This window comes from Plecotus auritus, assembly GCF_963455305.1.
Source record: "Plecotus auritus genome assembly, chromosome: 8".
Classification (NCBI taxonomy): domain Eukaryota; kingdom Metazoa; phylum Chordata; class Mammalia; order Chiroptera; family Vespertilionidae; genus Plecotus; species Plecotus auritus.
The window spans coordinates 12,881,450-12,903,724 of NC_137782.1; the positions used below are offsets into that span (position 1 = coordinate 12,881,450).

The window sequence follows — 22,275 nt, forward strand, 5'->3', positions numbered from 1 at the left end:
ACGTCTTCTCCTTTGATTCTAGTGTATAAAATAAGGAGCAAAACTGCCATTCTCCCGAGCATAAGCACGATCTGTTGAGATTTTTGCTTCCCAGCAATTATCTTCAGTTTGGCTCCAATAAACTCATAACAATTCTTACAGGTTGGGACGTTTCTTAAATCGTCAAGGATATTAGCCTTCCAGAGGTCCCACCAATCCTGCATCGTCAGATCGGAACAATAGCTAACCCAACACCCATATTTATATCGTTCCGACACAACTACTCTGGGGGATGGTTTTGTTTGCAGCTGCTTCCTCCGTCCACAGCCACTACCCCCGAAATGTTCCAGCCAGGAGTCCGGGCCAGCTCTTCCTGTCTGCCACTCCCCGGGGCCAGGCCCTGCTCCAGCCCCGCAGGTAACACTGAGGTCCGAGGGCGCTTCCGGGGGGGTCTGGCGGGCCTCCGTGCGGGAAGGGGGGTGCCAGGCACTGCGCGGAGCTGACAAGAGTAAGGCGACAGGGCCGGGACCGGAAGGTGTGCGGGCGGCGGGCAGGCCAGACCGAGGGAGGGCGGGAGCTGTGCGAGGCTAACGCGGCGCAGGGGAGCGCGGCCGGAAGACGCGGAGGGAAAGTGGCGGGCTGGGCGCGAGGGGTCGCCAGGGGGCGGGGCCGCGCGCGCCGGGGGCGGAGCTTCCGTAACTGTCACGTGACGGGCCTGGCGGTGGCGGCGGTAGCGGCCGCGGCGTCTTCGGCGGCGCCCAGTGCAGGATGTTGCTGGAGGCGGCGGTGGCGGCCCTGGTGGCGGCGGCGTCGTTGGCGGCAGCGGGAGGGGGTGCTGTGGCGACAGCGGCACCCGCGGGTGGTATAAAATGGCGGATTTCGAGGAGTTGAGGGTAAGCGGGGGCTCGGGAATGGAGAGCGGAGGCCGCGGAGGAGGGGAGAGGAGGCGGGGAAAGAAGCTACGTCGCTGGCCGCCACCTTCTTGCTGTGCGGGGACGGGTTTGAGGAGCCCGGAGTCCCGGCCCACCTCTGAGGGGGCGCCGAGGTGGGGATGGGAGGGGAGCAAGGCGGCGGAGGGCGCCGGGCCGCGCGGGGCGGGGGTGTGGGGCCCGGGGCCCAGGGCGAGCGGAGCGGCCAGCCGGTCCCACCCGGGCTCCTCACACCTGACGCGGGGGCCGGGCGTCCTCTTGAAGGAGGATGCGACCTCCCTGTTATTTTAAGGGCTGAGGTGGATCTGGAGGGTGTTCGTGTTTATGGCGATTCAGAAGTGCACATGCTGCTCACTTGGTGGGAGACTTGTTTTCCCAAACGTGAAGTTGCGTTTAGGAATTCTTCTCTCTCTGGCTGATGCTACGGTGTCACGAGAAGGGCCCCCTTCACCAGTGCTTCCTCAAGACCTTGGAGAGAAGCGTGGTCTTTGGGGAACCCCGACTTCAGTCATCAGCCTTGAACCTGGCTATTTTCTTAGTGCCGTGGTAAGAAATCTGCGAAGTCCCTATTGGCGTGAGGTTTGTTTGTAAACTCGTCTTAAGAGCTCTTGAGGAAAAGACATTTTTCCTGCTGGCCCTAGAACAAGGTCACAACTTTATTGTTGATACCTTTGTGTAATAGAGGTTTGGAAAGGGGTGTGCTGGGGGTAGCATGGAAGGGATATTTCCCCCTGACCTTCAGAGTCCTTAACCTAACAAACGGTGATAAACGAGCCGGGTTTATTTTTTATGGCTCGCCGAATTGCTGGCGACATAACTGGAATACTTAGGGCCGGAAACCCCCCGATTTTAAAAACAAAGTCAAAGTGGAGATGAAAGTGAACTTGAACTTAAGGTAAATGCAAACCTTTTGTATAATTTACGTCTGATGTCAGGGTTACTTGAAATAAGACGGAAAAAGGAATCAGATAAAAGATTCAGTTATGTATGCTTATTTATTTTTGGCGAGGAATAGAGGGTCAGGGAAGGATATTGGCTGGTTACCTGGCTGGTGGACATCAGCAAAGGAACTGGTAGAGCGTAGTCTGCATACGCCTGGGTCAGGTACACACAAGAAACAACCGATGAATACAAAAATTAGGGAAACAATGAATTTATGTTTCTCTCTTCCCCTTACGTTCTCTCTCTCTCTCTCTCTCTCTCTCTCTCTCTCTCTCTCTCTCTCGTCAATAAATAAAAGGTGTTCATAATGATCAAGTATAAGGGTTTTAGTGTCTCAGAGCCCTAGCTGTAGAGTTTTTAACGTCTGTCGATCTTTTGGATGGAGCAGGCCTGAGCTTTACCTGTATAAATTCATACATTAAATTTAGGATGGCTTGAGAAGACTGAAGTTTGAAGTTAATTTTTTTTTTAGCTGCAGTATTTTCTTAATTTTTGTGTATAACGGATGTATACCACTTTTTCCTCTTCTAAAGTATTTTGTTGATGAAAACTTTTTCAAGTCTTGTGTTACACTTTTATAAATGTTGGTCAAAGCTTAGTAAAAAGCAGAGAATTTATTTACTGGTATAGGGCAGAACAGGTGGTCAGTGCTTCAGTTGGAGTAGAACCTGGAACTGCACAGAGTGGTTTTGGAAACCAAAGAAGCTTTTCTCCTTGTCTCTCTCCCTTTCCCCCTCCCATTTGGTTTCTGGGTCAGCTTCCTCATCTCTTTCTGTAAATCAGTTGTCATTGCTTCTCCCTGCACTTGATCATTCTGGTGGGTTGAGGGAAAGGAATGGGTAAGTTCTCTGTGAAGGGAAATTCTGAGCTGAATCACCAAAGATGATTATAACAATGCATCACATATTAGAAGCTTCCAGGGTGTTGCAGGGAGAAATTATTCAATTCATCAGTTGCTTATTTTATAGCACTTACGTTGGTAAGATTTTGTGGATTAACTAGTTTGCAAATTTAGTGAATTAACCTGGGACAAACTCATAAGAGCTGATGGCCTGGACTTCTGTCACTGCCACCCTGCTTTCTAGTCCTTAGCAGAGCCAAGCATAGAGGTGGAGGAGAGGCAGAATAGTTGGGGTTCTGAAGTCCCTCATCTCTTCAGAGTGGCTTTGTTACCGTTGCCTTTCTCCTCCAGTTGCACCATTTCATGCTGGTGTCACCCTTCAGCCATCCTTACAAAGGCCCCTGCTGCAATCTAACCTGGTTAATCTACTCTCCCTACTTCCCTCCACTCAAGTGTAGGGGTAGAGGAGGATCTGTCGTATTAAGATTTCTTTTTTAAAGAGTCTCTTTTCTGTATTCTTCACGCCCTTTTGTGCATTGAGAGTTTATTATCTCTGTGTTTGTCAAAACAAGAGTGAACGTTTAAGTGTCTGGGTGTGTATTTGGGCTAGTGAAAGAGCCAGTGATAATAACTTTTTTAAAAAAAATATATTTTATTGATTTTTTACAGAGAGGAGGGGAGAGGGATAGAGAGTTAGAAACATTGATGAGAAACATCCATCAGCTGCCTCCTCCTGCACATGCCCTCCTGGGGATGTGCCTGCAACCAAGATACATGCCCTTGACTGGAATCGAACCTGGGACCCTTCAGTCCGCAGGCCGATGCTCTATCCACTGAGCCAAACAGGTTAGAGCGATAATAACTTTCTTAATAGATACTGGTAAACCTGATATGGAAAATCTTTTATACTAAGAGACTTAAGTAATTTTATAACATTTTCTGTTCAGAAGTTTTGAGTATTTGGTTCCTTACACCTAGTAGGACTGACCATTCTGGTGCTTTTTGTTGTAGAAGTAGAATGGGAAGTTAAGGGGGTTTGAAGTCAGAGGTCCTCATTCTTCCTACTCCCCAACTGTTGAGCAAGGAAATAGTCTAATTGATGATAGATGTAACAGAATCTACCATGTGATTCAAAGCTATTAGTGGTATTAAAAGATAAACGCAGGCATTACAATTTAGGACTTTATTTGAGCAAAAATCAGTTTGAATTGGGCAGCACTAAACAGATGTGGTTAGGAGCACTCAGTTAATAGGAGCTGGGGGAAAACGTGTAGAGGAAAGGTAGAATCAAGATAAGGAAATTATTGACTGGCTGTAGCTTAAATCCTATTTGGCTTAGATTTTGGTTTGCTTACATAGGCACCACAGCATTAGAGTCACCTAGGTTTAATGGCTTCCTTGTTTAATTATAACAATTTCCCCTTTTGGTCATCATGTCATACAAGAGAGTTTGAAAACTTGGTATTAGCACACTCTTAGTCACCATCAGAGTTAAATTGCTCTTGTTTCATTGTGAAATTCAGGTTACGGTGTCATCTTTGGAGGAATTGCTTTTGCTGTTTATTCTATTGCTCATCTTGTTTCTGTTTCTTAGTAGTGAGGAGAATCTGGTATGGTCTCTTTTAACAAGGTTAAAGGGCATTCTTTCTTAGGTGTCATTCTCCAGGTTCTAAGCTGTGGAAGGTTTGATCATCTGTTGGAGGTTCACGGAAAGCTTCCTTTACCTGGTGGAAAAACATTTTGGCATAATGCATTAAAGCTTTACAGTATTGAGTCATTTCAGAATTTATGAGTACAGGAGACATGTATGGTTTTATCATCAACGGCATAGTTCTTCTTGTTACTATTTCATAAGGCATTAATTTATGCTTTTCTGTAAGTGTCTAATTGCCACCAAAACCAAGGTAGAACTTTTGACCAGGGCAGTCCAGTTAATTCTGTCAATTTAACTAGCTTTATTTAGTCCATTGGAATTTACCAGGTGACCGAGGACAGTAAGGGCAATGGTAATGCCGTTGTGTCAGCAGTGATGTATTTAATTAATAATTTGTCCAATGAAATGAGTTCTCCTGTGTGTGTGTTATCTCTGTGTGTGTCAAAATGAGAGATTACTCTGGGGATACTCCATAAAGGAAATATACATATTTTGTAAAAGTTTCTTAGCCACTGTTTTGGTGTCAGCCTTTCTGTATGGGAAGGCTTTAATTCATCCTGAGGACATACAAACAATTACTAGAATATAGTGATAACTCATTGTGGGAGGCAGTAGAATGAAATCCATTGTAAGTTCAAATGGCTTAGTAAGTCACCGGAGGGGATGCTCTGTTAATACCTTAACAACCTTTCCAGGGTTATGGGCTTGACAAATGAGACATTGGTCGCAAACCAAATTTGTGACCTTGGATCAGTGATCCCACGATACTTTTTCATAGTTTGGATCATTTTATCTGTGCCATGATGAGTTGCTGAATGTAGAGCTTTTAGTAATGGCATTTTTAGGTACAGTGGAAGAATCAGGTGGCTGTCTGGGCCCTCAGTGAGTCCTTGTTTAATATTAAATTTGCATCCTTGTTGGTCTCAACATTGTTATCTAGCTTGGGTGCCTGATTTTGTCTTTATTTATTTATTTATTTTTTATTTAAAGTATATTTTTATTGATTTCAGAGAGGAAGGGAGGGGAGAGAGAGCCAGGGAGGGACCGTCGGAGGTTGGCTCCAAGGCGTGTCCGGCCTATCTTGCCTAGTCCCTATCTTGCCCAGTCCTGCCCCGCTGGCTACCTTCTAATTAATTTCCTTTCAGTGTGCATGAATCCATGCACCAGACCACTAGTTATAAATAATTTGGTTAGAGTCAATCAGAAAGTTTATTCAAGTTGCATATTGGGACACTTTAGTTCTGATTTATGTTGCATCTGCTAGAGCATTTCCCTCAACTCAGGTTCTGTTTTTCTAGTAATATCTTCAATTTTAATAATTGCAATTCAGTTAGGCAGTAGAATGGCAGAGAGCAGTTCATTTACTCGGAGCCCATTCTTTTTTTTTTTTTTTTTTTAATATATTTATTGACTTCAGAGAGGAAGGGAGAGGGAGAGAGAGATAGAAACACCAATGATAAGAGAGAACCATTGATAGGCTGCCTCCTGCATGCCCCCTATTGGGGACAGAGCCCAGAACGCCAGGCATGTGCCCCTGACTAGACTTGAACTTGGGATTCTTCAGTCCGTAGGCTGACACTATCCACTGAGCCAAACTAGCTATGGCGGGGCCCATTCTTGATAGCAGTTCCACTAGAAGTGAGGAACTCTCTCCGTTTCTGTAACATACCAAAGTCATGGACCACCCCAAAGGCATATCTGCTGTCAATATAAAATGTTTTCGGATTTTCCATTGGATAGCTAACAAGCTAAAGTGAGGGCACGTAGTTCTGCTGGTTGAGCAGACTTAAACTGAGGAAGGATTCCCCTTTCCAGTAGTTCATATTGAGTTGTTAACAGCATGTTGTGCTTGATATTTCCCTTCTGCAATTATAGCATAGGAACCATGGATGAGAAGGGTATTAAATCTGTGTGTTTTGCAAGACAGTACAAGGGCTTAATAACCATGACACCATGTCTGCATATGGTGATCTGTGCCATTGTCAGGCAAGGGTAGCAGGGTTGAGCAAATTGCAGCGCTTAAGATGGAGTTTAGAAGGTGAAAGGAGAAGAATCTCTTAAGATGTTGGCCTGTTTCCTGAAAAATGTTGAGTCTGATTGGAGCTTGGTAGACTCTCAACAGCATGAGGTACTTGTAAGTATAAGTCATATGCTAATACTCATTCAGGTGAGGCTTCTACCAATTCAGCTGCCTTGACTACTGCTTTTAAACATTTGTATATGTTCTGATTACTGGGTCTAATTGTTAATATAATTTGGGAGCCCTTGGACTGGAGTTTGTTATAGAGCTAATTTTAATTGGCTAAAGGCTTGCTCGTGAATTTCTTCCCAGAGTCTGGGGTCTGGGATTGAGTTCCTTGCAAGCTCAAACAGAGGAGTTTCGATCAGAGAAAAATTTGTAACCCAAGATCTGTAATATTCTTCAAGTCCAAGGAAACTCATTTATTGTCATTTTGATGTAGGTCTAGGGAAGTTTTGGATAATGTTTATTCTTTCAAGTGAGAGGGAAATGCCTTCTGCAGTCAAATCATGTCCTAGGTAGTGAACCTTTTTTGAGAATTGGAGTTTTTCCTTGAGGCCTTATGGCCTTTACAAACTAATTGCTGTAATATTTAAATTGAATCTATTTCTGAATCCTCCTTAGTAGAGGAACATAACAAATAAGTCATCTACATATTGAATGAGTGAAGATTTCTTAGGAAACTGTAAAGTTGCCAAGTCTTGATGTAAAACCTTCGAAAATAGGATGTGGCTTCAGTGTACACTGTGGCATTACAGTCCTGGTATGTTGTTATTTTTTCTAAGTGAAGGTAAGTAAATGCTGATTCTCCTTGTCAACTGGGATACTAAGGAAAGAGCAGAGCAAAGATCCACCACTGTGGACCATTTTGAGACTATAGGTACATTAGATAACAAGGTATTGGAATTTGAAACTACCTTAGTATCACAGTTTTATTTGCATGCAGCAAATCCCCAGTTTCATCCATTTGGATTTTTAATGAGTAAGATCGGAGTGTTACAGGGGCTAGTGCGTGGAATTTTAAGTCCTTGCTTAATTAAGTTTTCTACAATTGGTGAAAGCCCTGAGATAGCTTCTGGTTTTAGTGGATATTGAGAGGATGTAGGCAGGGGTTTGGAATGATATATTTGGAATTTTGTGGGTTCGGAGCTCTTAATTTTGTCTTTCTCAGTGTAAGAAGAAGCCTGTAGGCATTCAGGCACTTCTGGGAAATTGGGGTTTTCACATTTTCTCAATTTCATCAATCCCTTGTTGCAGAGGAGCAGAGCAGCTCAGGTTCAGGAGAGTTAGGAATTTCTGAGACATTTCTTCTTCTGAGTTAAATTTTATATGACTCCTCAGTTTAGAAAGCAAATCTTCTTCAAACAGGTTTATTGGGGTAGTGTCACATAGAAGGAAAGCATGATTTCCAAAAATGGCCCTAGTGTCATCTGGACTGGTTTAGACCCACTGAATTTGGTTAGAAATTCCCACTACAAAAATATTCTCTTTACTCTTAGGGATTTGCTGTTTATGAAAGTAAAGTGGCATTGATATCCACCAGTACTATACCGATTCTTCATTAATTTTTATCTTAGTTTCCCCTTGTTCATTTAGAGGTATCATGAGGAGCAACTTTCCAATGGATCCCTTGGAGCCCCATCAATGATTATTACTATTATAGAAATCAAATCTTTTAAGACTTCTCTTATGGAAGAACAGTCTGGCAAAAGGTGGAGGTCTATTAAAGGACAGGTTCTGTAGGGGCATTCCCTTTTCCAGTACCCTGGTTGTTTACAATGAAGGCAGAGATTTCAGGGCACAGTGTTCCTGAGTGGAGGACTTCTAGATTCTGGCTTGGAATGTGTATGTGAAGGTCCTTTCGGCCCTCGGAGCTGTTGTAACTGTGGGGCCATGTTTATTGGCTTTAAAATTTTACCTTGCTCTACAAGGTTTTCTCAAAATGCTCAGCTAATTCAGTAAGAGGGGCAGCTTTCCAGTCCAGCTTATGTCTCTTTATTAGGCTACTTAGTTCAGACTGAAGCCTGCTAATGAATACGGAAGTCAGGGCTTTTTCTGTGCTTGGGTTTAATAAAGAAAGCCCAGAATGTTGCACACAAAAAATTTCCAGTCTTATATTATAGTCTGAGATTGGTTCACCCTTTCTTTTTGTTTGCAAGATTGGATGATAGACTAATCAGTCTTTTAAATAAATACCTCATCAGTACTTTCAGGTAGGTCTTGCGCTATCAAGAAAGTGAAAAGGTTCTTAACTTTTCCACATCCTCAAACTCATAGGTGTGGAGTGGTTTTGATATGCATTTCCCCAATAACTAATGATACTGAGCTTCTTTTAAAACATTTTTTTAAAATATATTTTATTGATTTTTTGCAGAGAGGAAAGGAGAGGGATAGAGAGTTAGAAACATTGATGAGAGAGAAACATCGATCAGCTGCCTCCTGCACACCTCCTACTGGGGATGTGCCCGCAACCAAGTTACGTGCCCTTGACCGGAATTGAACCTGGGACCTTTCAGTCCGCAGGCCGACGCTCTATCCACTGAGCCAAACCGGTTTTGGCATTAAAACATTTTTTATTAATTTATTTTAAAGAGAGAGAGAGGGAGGGACAAAGAAAGAGAGAGAGAGACATCGATTTGCTGTTTCACTCATTTATGCATTTACTAATTGATTCTTGTATGTGCCCTGACCAGGGATTGAGCCCAGGACCTTGGCATTTGGATGTGATGCTCAAATCAACTAAGCTACCTTGGCCAGGACTTGAGCATCTTTTCATGTGCTTATTGGTCATTGTATATCTTCTTTAGAGTAGAGTTTGTTCAAACCTTTTGCCCGTTTCTTAATTGGGTTATTTTAATAATTTAGTTTATGTTCTTTATTCTAGATACAAGTTCTTTATCCAATATATGATTTGCATGTTTTCTTTTTTTGTGGATTGTCTTTTCACTTTCTTGATAGTGTACTTTGAAACAAATGTTTTAAATTTTGATGAAGTTTATCTACATTTTCTTTTGTTGCTTTTGATATCAATTCGAAGAAACCATTGCCCAATCAGTGTCATAAAGATTTATGCCTGTTTTCATCTAAGAGGTTATATTTATAGTTTTAGCTTTTACACTTAGGTGATTGATCCATTTTGAGTTAATGTTTGCTTATGGTGTGAGGGATTCAACTTCTTTTGCATGTGGATAACCAGTTTTCCCAGCACTATATTTTTTTTTAAGACAATTTTTTCCCTGTAAGTTGTCTTGACAAATAGTCTGTTTTTATTCAGGTACCTCACCATAAGGAATTGGAAAGTTGAATCGAAGTAAAAGTGTTATGTGGAATCAATTGGTATCATAGTCCAAACTGTTTTCTATGAATATTCATTTTGAACCCCCTAGCAAAGTGGCTTTTTTTCCTAGACTTTTTGGAAAAATGGGTTGAAACTGTTTGTTTGCTTTTTGACTTTGCAGAGAGCAATATAAACCCAACAAAGACATTCAGAGCTCTCCATTTGCTTATTCATGTAGGTCAGTAAAAGCAAATCTTGATTATGCCACAAAATGTATATATATTTTTAGTGTTTGCATGGATATTGACTTTATGACATTGAACAAGTTATTTCACTTTTTCCTTAATCTGAAAAAAATGGTTTTAATAACATTTTGTATTTTTTATTTGCATTCCTCATTTTTCCCCCCAAATAAAAGCAGTCCTTGTGGAGATAGTGCAGAAAAATTCCAAAGGAAAGTAAAAGTCCATCCTTTCCCACTAAGTCTCACGCCTAATATAACTGCCTTTAACTGTTTTCTTCTTCTTCTTCTTCTTCTTCTTCTTCTTCTTCTTCTTCTTCTTCTTCTCCTTCTTCTTCTTCTTCTTCTTCTTCTTCTTCTTCTTCTTCTTCTTCTTCTTCAATTTTTACGTTAATTTCAAAACGTAAAACTACCACATCTCTTTCTATATTTTGATTTTTCTTTCCATTCTAAACAGTATCTGTTGCTTGACTTTCTAGTAAATACGAAATTTAGGTCATTATGTTTTCCACTTTGTTTCTAATTCTGCTGTTACATTTTTTTTGTTCCTATTCCGGTGTTGATTATTCTTAACTTTTTTGCAGTAAATTTCTGTTTCTTGGCCTATCAGTTTCAGATAATACATCTTCAGTTCCGAGCATTTAACACCCATCTATTTCTCTCTGTTTTTCCTAGCTCCACACTTCCTTTTCTTCCAGCCTTAATTTTCTATTTTATTGTCAAAGTTTATATTATTTGGTTTATAACTCTCTTTTTTGTGCTTCTAAAGGTGATTCTAGAAATTAAGTACTAATAACTAGCCTTTGTTATGTAAGTATTAACCACTGTTAGAACCAAGTAGTGTGGAGCTGTAGAGGAAATTCTGTTAACTAAGCCTGTGCTGCCCTGGCCAGTGTTGCTGAATTGATTGGGTGTTGTCCCATGCACCAAGCAATGCCCTGGTTCCATGCCCTGGTTGCAGGCTCGATTCCCGGTAGGCGGTGTGCGAGAGGCAGCTGATCAATATTGCACTTTCACATCGATGTTTCTTCTCCCTTCCTCTCTCTCTAAAAATCAATAAATTATTCTTTAAAAATAAAATAAACCTCTGCCCCTTAAAGGAGAAATATAACGAAGTCCCGCTTGAGTGAGGAGAGCTCATGGACATTATTATTTAAATTTGGTATTACAATGAGTTCTCATCTTGTAGCCATTCAGTTTTTCTTCAAGATAGGTATTCTGGAGTTCTGAACCTTCCTTTTCTAATTTGGGTACTTTCTTTCTAGGTGAGTTAATACAGCTGTCATTCTAGGATTACTTTACATTACACTCCTGGTTTATGGCTATTATTTGGATTCCATGTCTTTTTTTTAAATTAAATTTTCATTTTAGAGGAATACAGGATGGGGCAAAAGTAGGTTTGCAGTTGTGAGTACATGAAACAGAGTTTATTCTTGTATTATTATTAATCATTGTATTATTTTCCATATGAACAACTGTAAGCCTACTTTTGCTCCCTGTATAATCATAAGCAGTTGTTTTAGGAAGGATATGCTGGTGATAAACTGTAAGTTTTGAATATTTGAAAATGGCTTGCCTTTGTTTCTGATTGAAATTTTAGATATAGAATTTTAAGTTGGTAATACAACTTTTCTCTCTGAACTTTTAAAGTTTTGCTCTAGGAATTTAAAGCACCCCCAATGTTGATAATCTGTTGGTTATCCTTTTGTAGTAACCTTTACAGTCTTTATGGTGATATCTTTATCTTTGGTCTGTTAAATGTGTTCAGTAGTAGGCTTTTTTCACTCCTTCTGGCAGGTACCTTTTCAGTGTTAAGACTAGGTCTGGGGAATTATCATTGATCATTTCTTTCCTCCTTTTTTGTTTTCTCTAAGACTCTTGATGGATGAATGTTGGACTTCCTAGATTGAAGTTTCATTTGTTTAGTACACTCTGGAAGAGTTCCTCTTTTACTTTGCCTTTGAATTTTTCTGTAGAATTTACTTCAGTAATTGTATTTTTAATATATAAGACTGCTATCCTTGCTCCCTTCTGCCTTCCTCCCTCCTCCCTCCCTTCCTCCCTTTCTGAGTATCATGCATATTGTTGTGTTTGTTCAGACCCTTCTACTAACAAAATAATATAGTTAGTTATTCCATGTCCTGTTTTTTGTTATCCACTCTTAATTTTAGACATTTTGGTAGATGTTTAGTGGTTTTAATTTGAATTCCCACATTCCCCTAATGAGTAACTATATAAAACCCCTTTTAATATACTTTCAGTCTATTTGGATGTCTTTTGTGATGTGACTTGCCAAATTTTTTGCCCATTTTTATATTGGGCCTTCTGTCTTTTTCATACTTATTTGTAAGAGTTCATTATATACCCTAGATCAGTGGTCGGCAAACTGCGGCTTGCGAGCCACATGCGGCTTGCGAGCCGCGGTTTGCCGCTCTGTTGACGAATGAGTTTGCCGACCACTTACCTAGACTCTCGATTCCAATAATTACAGGCTGTTGTTGTTCCTTGTGATTAAGCCCCTAGTAGGGGCCTAGATATCAGCTCTTAACAGATGATATTTTGCAGATAACCAGCTCTGTAAGTATATTCAGAGTTCTGCTTGACTTCTCAACTTACCCACCCCCCCTTTCCCATTGGCAAATATCTCCAGGGGAAAAGAGGCATCCAATGTTCTACGCTTCCCTTCTTCCCACAGTCTTGGCTTCTCAGGTCCTTGCTGCCTTTGTAGTGCTTTATGCCTTCAAACATATGTGTTTAATATTATGTTCAACTTTTAGGTTTTAATAGACAAAGTAAAGGTCAGTCATTGGGGGACATGGAAGATATCCAAGTCCTCCTGCATTGCAGTTTTTCAAGGAGCTTCTTGACTGTTAGGTTCTCCACATAATTTTAGAGTCATCTTTTGAAGTTATGTAGATACACACACACAACCTTTTGGGGCTTTTATGGGAAATGCATTGGAGAAAATTAATGTTTTGTCACTAAGTTTTCTTAATCATGAACATTGTAATCTCCATTTACCAGTATTTAGATCTTTTACAGTGTCTCTCAATAAAGTTTTATAATTTTCTTCAACTAAACTATTGCAGATATTTTGTTAGATTTATTTCTAGGTACCCTATGTTTGTATCAAATCACAGATGGTACCTTTTTATAATTATATTTTCTGTCTTGTTGGAAAATAGAAGTAAAATTTGACTTTGTATAACAATCTTGCTGTACTCCTAATTGTGATAAATTATCTGTAGAACTCTTTTGGATTTCCTGTGCAGACCAACCTATCTGTGAATAATGACCTCTTTGTTTCCTTCTTTCCAATTCTTATGCTTTTTTTTTCTTTCTTTCTTTCTTTTTCTTGTCTTAATGTGCTGGCTAGGATCTCCAGTACAATGTTGAATAGAAGCGGTGATGGGGGCATCCTGATCTTGTTCCTGATTTTAGAGGAAATACTTTCAAAGTTTCACAGTTAAGTATGATGCTTGCTGTAGGTTTATTGTAGATAATCTTTTCAGGTTAAGGCTTTTCCTTTCTATTACTAGTTTGATAATATTAAAAAAATGGATATTGAATTTTATCAGAAGCCTTTTCTGCATCTTTTAAGAGGATCATGGTTTTATTCTGTAACCTGTTAATGTTTTTCTTCTGTAATCTGTTAACATGGTGAACTACATTGATTGATTTTCTAATATTTAAATCAACCTTGTGTTTCAAGTATAAAGTCAACCCGATCTTTCTGTCTCTGTCTCTCTCTGTATCTTTTTTTTTTTTTTTCCTGTGTGTGTGTGTAACTCAATTTGAAGACAGTTAATTCAGGATTTTTGTCTCTAATAATGTGTAATATTGACTTATAATTTAAAAATATATATACTTTTCCTCTTTCTTCTGGAAGAGTTGATGTAAGATTAGAATGATCTGTTTGTCAAATGTTTGATAGAACTCCCTGGTAAAATTGCTACTGGTTTTTTCTGTGTGGGGCACTTTCTTAACTACTATTGTAATTGCTTTTTAGGATTGTTCGTATTTTCAATTTCAAACCGGTTTTGATAGGTATACTTTTGTAGAAAATTGTCCATTTCATCCATGTTCTTCAATTTATGGCATTAATTTGTTAATCTCTGATTTTGTGTTACCTGTCTTTAATGTCCCTTTTATCTTTTTTAAAAAGCTTTCTTTTCCTTGATCAGTGTTAAGAGCTAAAAGTTTGCCAATTTGTAAGATTTCAAATAGTTGAGTTTTGTCTTATATGCTCTTAAATGTATACTTTCCCATTTCATTAATTTCTGCCCATTTCTTTCTTTATGCTTCCTTTGGGTTTATTTCTATTCTTTTTCTGATTGCTTATTTTTTAAATTTTAACATAGGCAGTTAAGACCAGGAATTTCTATGTATTGCTTTCCTTGTTCACACAAGTTTTGATGTGGAGTGTTTTCATTTGTGAATATTTTTCTGTTTTCTTCTGTGGATTCTTTAATTTATCACTTATTTAAAAGTTTTGGTTTCAAATATAGAGTCATTTTGGTCAGCTCCCGGTCTCACTCTTCTTTCTGGCTTCATGGTGCACATGTGTATAAATATGACCCACAGGTGGGTTACCTCTGAGTTCAGAATTGACTGAAAATCACCAACTAGGTGGATTTATGAGGCAGCAAATGGCTAAAAGTATAAACTAGGGTTTGTTGAATAAATAGATGGTAAAATCTGAAGCAGGAACTGCCTGTTACCCTCATTTTACACCCAAGAACAAGTCAATAGGGAGTGGCGTGGAGGAAATCTTGTCCTTTGAGAATTAAAAAAATATTTTTTTTATTGCTTTTAGAGAGAAGAAGGGAGAGGGATAGAGAGATAAGACACATCGATTGGCTGCCTCCTGCACGCCCGCTACTAGGGATTGAGTCCGAAACCAGGGCTTGTACCCTGATCAGGAATCCAACTGGTGACCTCTTGGTTCATGGATCAATGCTCAACCACTGAACCACACAGACTGGGCATCCTTTGAGATTTGTGATCACTCATTTCCTTGCTCTTCAAAGGTATTTTTCTCATTGGATACTCAGCTAGCTTGGAAATTCAGTTGTTCTAGAAGTTTTACTGTTATATATGATGTATGGATTTTTAGCTTTAATATTAAAAACATTATTTTCTTATATTGTCCTTTGATATTTAAGTTGGGGTAAAAAATTCATTGGCTTTTGGATTACAAATCTGTCTTGCCCTGGCTGGTGTGGCTGGGTGGTTGAGCATCTACCTATGAACCAGGAGGTCAGGGTTTGAGTCCTGGTCAGGGCACATGCCAGGATTGCAGGCTCAAGCCCCAGTATGGAGCATAAAGGAGGCAGCTGATCAATTATTCTCTCTCATCATTGATTTTTCTATCTCTCTCTCCCTCTCCTTTCCTCTCTGAAATCAGCAAAAATTTTTTTTTAAAAATCTGTCTTGATATAAATTTACTGCTTAGTATCAGAAGTTATGCATATAGTGTTGTAAAAATCTAATTGGTCAATTGATGATAATGCTGTAATAAATATTATGTATTGGTAGGGCTTAATTTTAAAAAGGAACATTTTTATTGGTTATAAATTTCATAGTCAAACAAATACAAGTTTTCACTTGAGCATAAGCAAATTATGAGGTGGTTAATAGAAATTAATAGACTACCAAAATTAAGAGTACAACAAAACAAAATTAATACCATAACTTGAATGTAATTTGGTGGGGGTGGGCTGGCAGCATAAACAGGAATGATTCTAACTGGTATGTGGAAATATTGGTTACTAGCACATGCCAATTGATAGAATGCTGGAAAATAAGATTTTATATTATACTAGAGGCCCGGTGCTTGAAATTCGTGCACTTGGGGGGGGGGTTGTCCCTCAGCCTGGCCTGCACCCTCTCACAGTCTGGGAGCCCTCAGGGGATGTCTAACTGATGGCTTAGGCCCGCTCCCACAGGAGCCGTCAGTCAGACATCCTTAGCACTGCTGCAGAGGTGGGAGAGGCTCCCGCCACTGCTGCTGTGCTCGCCAGCCGTGAGCCCGGCTTGTGGCTGAGCGGCGCTGCCCCCTGGTGGTCAGTGCGCGTCATAGCGACCAGTTGTTCCACCATTCGGTCGATTTGCATGTTAGCCTTTTATTATACAGGATTTTAAATAGGGTTTTTATGTTCTTGGCTATTGGCTTATGTTTCTTTTTTCTTTCCTTTTAGAATATGGTTTCTAGTTTTAGGGTTTCTGAACTACAAGTGTTACTAGGCTTTGCTGGACGGAATAAAAGTGGACGCAAGCATGACCTCCTGATGAGGGCGTTGCATTTATTGAAGAGTGGCTGCAGCCCTGCGGTTCAAATTAAAATTCGAGAATTGTATAGACGCCGATACCCACGGACTCTTGAAGGACTCTCTGATTTATCCACAATCAAATCATCAGTTTTCAGTTTGGATGGTAGCTCATCACCTGTAGAACCTGACTTGGCTGTGGCTGGAATCCACACGTTGCCTTCCACTTCAGTTACACCTCACTCACCGTCCTCCCCTGTTGGTTCTGTGTTGCTTCAAGATACTAAGCCCACGTTTGAGATGCAGCAGCCATCTCCCCCAATTCCTCCAGTCCATCCTGATGTGCAGTTAAAAAACTTGCCCTTTTATGATGTTCTTGATGTTCTCATCAAGCCCACGAGTTTAGGTAAGTGTTAGACAAATCCATTTCTTCTAGATAAAAAATAAAGCAAGAGACCTGATTTGCTGTTAAAAGATAAAATTGAGGCATTAATGCTAAATTTTTAAATGTACAGATAAAAAAATATTGGCAATCATGACTGAAACCTTACAGAAAACTGTTGATTTCAACATTCTCATTCTTTTGGCTTAAAACTCAAATTGCCTTTGTATGTATATGTATGGGAACAGACACAAATCTTCTTGCCTGTGGTATTCTGTGTTTTGATTCTTTTGTTATATTTACAAAGAGACTTTGTTTTTGTTTAACATAGATTTTAAACTGCTTTCCTAAGAAATAAACTTTTTATACTTAACTAGAGGCCCAGTGCACAAATTTGTGCACCAGTGGGGTCCCTCGGCCTGGCCTGCGGAATCGGGCTGAAACCGGCTCTCTGATATCCCCTGAGGGGTCCCGGATTGTGAGACGGTGCAGGCCAGGCTGAGGGACCCCACTGGTGCACGATCGGGGCCAGGGAGGGACTGCCGGAGGGCTCCAGGGCATGTCCGGCCCATCTCGCTCAGTCCTGATCTACCAGACCCCAGCAGTAAGCTAACCTACCAGTCAGAGCGTCTGCCCCCTGGTGGTCAGTGCACATCATAGCGAGCGGTTGAGCAGCCTTAGCATATCATTAGCATATTACGCCTTGATTGATTGAACTGCCAACCGGTCAACTGGACACTTAGCATATTAGGATTTTATTATATAGGATTTTTTTTTCTGAAGTGGCAAAAGGAGTTTGACACATTTTTATCATACTACTTAAAGTTGATACAGATATTTAACAAATTTTTATCTGGGTTAATGACTTCTGTGTTGGAACAGCATAATTTCTTACTGCTTAATGAAATTATATGCAGAGGTATTTGGATTTATTGATGAAATAAACTGTTTGGGAAATGGTATTTCATAGTTAACCTGGAAGATTACTTTCTTTTCCATCCCGTGAAGACCCTTTTTGTTTCCAGTTATTTGAAAACTCATATATATCAGTGTGCTCTTTTCCTTTGTGTAGGATTATACTGCAGCACATCTTGGTTGTGCCAGAAGGAAATTCTGAGGGGCAGAGCTGGTTAGCTGGCCTGTTTGTTTGGTAGGCCAAGGTGGCTGTGCTTTTCGAGGCCCTGTCTCCTTGCTTTGCTTTCATTTAACAATAATGAGCCAGGCAGGTAGAGTAATGCATTTTTATCCTTCCATTATATTCATTCTGCAATAAGGATTCTGTACTTGTTTGCATTTTTATTATTTGTACAGAGTCCTATGAGTAGAATTATTGCATCGTAGATAAGAACATTTTAGACTCTTGATAACATATTGCTAGATTAGTTTCTAGAAGAGCTATGCTAGTTTAAATTACACAAAGTGAGGACTGTCTGTCATTGCATTTTATTTCCTGCCTTTGTTAGTTATTGAAAACAAATCTTTGTATTTTGATGGATAAAAACTTGTGTCTTCTTTATATTATTTTATTTCTAAAATTAATAAGAGCAAACATTTCAAATGTTTATTACCGTGCCTTTTTAAAATACTTTTTCATCTTTAACTTTTTTTTACAGCTTCATTTATCTAGTTAAAATGTTTCCATAATGTTATTTCTCCCTTTGTCATGGTTTCTTGGTTTATACCAGTGGTCGGCAAACTCATTAGTCAACAGAGCGGCAAACCACAGCTTGCGAGCCGCATGTGGCTTGCAAGCCGCGGTTTGCCGACCACTGGTTTATACCATGCTATCACTGCACAATATCATGGCTCATACATATGTTTCTTTCTCAGCAATTATTGCAAGAAAGCAACTATTTCTTTATATGTATTTTATTTAGACTTGTGATGTATGTTTAGGTGACCCTACCTCATGGATCTCCTCAGGAATATGGACAAGGTGAGGACTGAGAAAATAAGAGAGCCTGTGGGATCATGGTTTCAGTGGAAGGTGTTTCAGAGACATGGTTGAATGCCCAGAAAAAAAGACTAGAGACAGAGAAGATGCAGCAGTGTGTCTTCTCTGCTTATTGGTAACCCTGGTGCACCAAGGGGTGGACTCTGGAGAGGCTTCCTGCTTTGTTCAGAAATAGAAATATTCTTGCTTTTCTGTGTTCTTCATAGTGTTTCTCTTTCATTAACTTCAATAAGTTTAAAGAAAAGTAGTAGGATTTTTAGAGTTTACTAAAATAAAACTTTTGTATTTCATTTGGCTTAGATAAAATACTGCCAGAAGTATTTTGAAAAGTGGCTTAGAAAAACCTGTGTTTTGCTCATGGTTAGAATGTAAGAAATATATATATTATAATCTCAGAATTTATAAAATAACTTCTTACCTCTGAGCTAAAACTTAACTATATATTTTTTAGGAGTTCTGTCTATTATTGTTTTTATAAGCATTATAAACTGATTCTTGTTTTAAAACACGGCTTAAACATTTCGTTATTCTGCCTTCTTCCCTAAAGAGAAAAAATTTTTTTCTTAATGTATTTAGTCTTATTATGTCTGATTGATGAAACACTCAATGAAATCCTAAGAAATGTTCTTTTTGAAAAATATGTTTAATTGATTTCAGAGAGAGGAAAGGAAAGGGAGAGAGAGATAGAAACATCAATAATGAGAGAGAATTACCAATCTGCTGCCTCTTGCATATCCTCTACCCAGTCATGTGCCCTGACCGGAAATGCTCTACCACTGAGCCATTCCAGCCGGACTAAGAAGTCTTTTAGACTTTGAGGTAGAGAGTTTAAAAATCAGCATAGTACCATATAGTCTGCCAAATAAAAGTGGAAAAATTTAATGTTTTCCAGTAATGACCTTTAGTTGAAAATTTTTTATTTCACATGTCTAAGGCAATGTAATATGGTGTGGTTTTATGATGTTGGAAATACTTTTAAAAATAAAAATCGCTGAGAAAACTTATTTATTTGGATACTGCTATGGAGAAACCTGTTTACATTTGGGAACTGAGAATTAAAAATCTTCAGGATTCAAAAGAAATATCAAATCCAAATCTTAAAGCATATATTTTTGACAACTACAAGCTAGTTTGTGTGTTTTTTATTTTATGTACAATTGATTAGAAGATTTTTAAACTGTCAACATATTGTTAAGTAGGAATTGACAACATGGGAGAGACTGGAAGAGCCCTGGTAGGAGAAACAGATACAAGAGGTTAAAAATATCATTCCAGAATCTCTTGTGATATTGAATCCAAAAGATCTTTAGTATTGAAAGAATTGCTGTTACAGCATGGCACACAGATTGATGCTAAAAAATACCAATGATGATGAGTATATTCTATTTAAGAAGATACCTTATTACATAGTTTGCAGTTTGGAATCATTTTTATTCAAAGTGATTAAAATTAAAATATTTTAGCATTTGAAATGGCAGACTGGCATCTAGAAAAGCTGAGTGGACACAATACTAAATCAGGTTCTCTGTACCTATGATGATACTGTAACTAATGGGCAATCCCCTAATCTAAAAACGAACCAAAATCTCTGTTCTCTTAAATAGCTATTCTGGTTTGCTCTCACAGGCAGTATTTTTCTTTTCAGTTTTCTTTTTTCTTTAAGAATTTCTTTTGTAGGTGAAATGTATTTTCCAAAGTATTTTGAGAATTGTCTATTTTAAAAACTTGTCTATATTCAGCCTATACAAAAGATTATATATAAAACATTAAGTTATAAGGAGTATCAATGAAATTAATACCTGTGAAACCTCTACCCATTTTTTTTGTTTTTTTGTTAAATTCTCACCTGAGGATAGGAAATATGTTTATTTACTAGTATTTTAGACAGAGGGAGGATGGGAGAGAGGGAGGGATGGAGGGAAGAAGAGAGCGAGAGCGAAACATCTATGTGAGAGAAATATCAATCCTCCCGATTTACATTGGTGAATTCACTGAAGATCTTGCACCCAGCTTTGCATTTTGGGTACATGTTAATCAGGCTTATCAGAATGAATCAAAAATTACAGATGTTGAGTAGGTAATTTCATATTTCTGTCCCCTTTTTTCCTTTCAGTGCTGTTACTTTTTCTTTAAAGTTATATTTTTAAGGAAATCATAAGAGAACAGCATATTACTTTATCATTACCATTTATTAACTTTTTGTTGTGGTGGTTTTCATTCCCGAAAATTTGGTTTTGAATTTGGTATCATTTTTATCCTGATAATTTTCTTTTACAGTTCTTGTAGCGTATGTCTGCTTTCAACAATTCTCTTGACTTTTGTTTATCTAAAAGTCATTATTTCACCCTGTTTTTGAAGAGTATTGAATTTTCAGTTGACAATTTTTTCCTTTCACTACTTTGAAGATGACATATGGCCTACTTTGTTTCTGAGGAGAAGTCAGCCTTTATTCATATTGTTCCTTTGTACGTATGGTTTGTTTTTTCTCTAACTGCTTTCAAGATTTTATAGTCATCATTAGTTTTCAATAGTTTGAATTTGATTTGACTAAGTGTGTGTTGTTGTTTTTTTCTTTACTGTATTTCTTTTACTTGGGGTTTCATCTGTAAGGGCTTTACCCCCTTCCTTCAAAGTTAGGGGATATTCTTCCATTATTTCTGCAAGTTTTAAACATTTTTACATATTTATTTTATTTTTTTATACTCCATTTTCTCTTCTTATGGGACTCCATTTGTACCTGTGTTAGACTGTAGTTTCTGGCAGGAGAGACTAGTTGCTCATATATTAACTAAGATTGGAAATGCAGTGTATCTCTAATCTCCAAATATACCTGGTAGGTTGGTAAATTTGACAGTTAAGAGGTCATCGGTAATATTAGCCCTCGATAGAGAGTGGAAAGTAAAATCTGCACAAGAAAGAGTTGAAGAGTGAACAGGAATTGAAGAAGTGGAGAGACTTACTACTGTAGTTCTGTGTTTGTGTTTTATGTGCCATAGTTATGTTTATGACTTATAGTTTGCCTCCTTTTAGGCCTTCCTCATAAACATCCTCCCTCCCCTCTGTTTTTAAATGTTCTGGGAGCATAATTTCTATAACAAATTACCTATGCTTAAAGAAAATATATATTTTTTACTCACGGAGTTAATATTTTTCTTGATTTGGTATGACTGGGGATTGAATTCTTCTGATGTTGGATATTCAGCTGGCATCTTGTTTATCTTCACGCATTAGGAAAACTGGCCAGTAACACACAAGGACCATTTTGCCTTATTCTGTATGTTACTGCGGTATTTGTTGAGAAGCAGAACACCTGAGATCTCTATATTAGCTTTACTTTTGTCTTAATGAGCACTAGAATATCATTAATACACCAGTATGAATGTGTTTTAAGTTCTTTGTGAAGTAATACATTATGATTTTTAATAATATGGGTAAGGATGATTTTATTAGATAATCCTTTTAAACTAGATAATCTTTTATATGCAAATCATTATTATGTATTTTAATAACTATCAACTTAGACATTTTAAAGATTTGAATTTTCTCTTCTATGAATGATCTGTCTAATCTATACTAATAAAAGGGTAATATGCTAATTAGACTGGATAGACTGGACGTCTTCCAGACGTCATTCCAGACATCCTTCTTGACAAAGCCGGGGCCCGGGTGAAGCCACCCAGGATCCTGGGTGCCTGCCTGGGAGAAGCTGCCTGGGTCCCGGGTGCCTGCGGCCGGCCCAGGTGAAGACAGCCTGGGTCTGGGTGCCTGCGGCTAGCCAGAGGGAGCG

At 38.9% G+C, this 22,275-nt stretch overlaps 1 protein-coding gene across 19 annotated transcripts in view; it reads left to right on the top strand.

The window, feature by feature from the left end:
• Positions 1-292: 292 nt before the first annotated feature.
• The window catches only part of PIAS2 (protein inhibitor of activated STAT 2), a 65,199-nt gene continuing 43,216 nt past the window's right edge, over positions 293-22,275 (top strand). For 6 of the 19 annotated variants that reach the window (XM_080685234.1, XM_080685231.1, XM_080685228.1 and 3 more), the window contains exons 1-2: positions 688-872; positions 16,084-16,558. In XM_080685234.1, the coding sequence (XP_080541360.1) occupies positions 849-872; positions 16,084-16,558 (499 nt within the window). In that variant the 5' untranslated portion in view covers positions 688-848. Of the gene's footprint in view, positions 397-652; positions 873-13,259; positions 13,354-14,699; positions 14,914-16,083; positions 16,559-22,275 lie in introns of those variants that run through there. The other 13 variants (XM_080685241.1, XM_080685229.1, XM_080685236.1 and 10 more) reach the window with 9 other exon arrangements.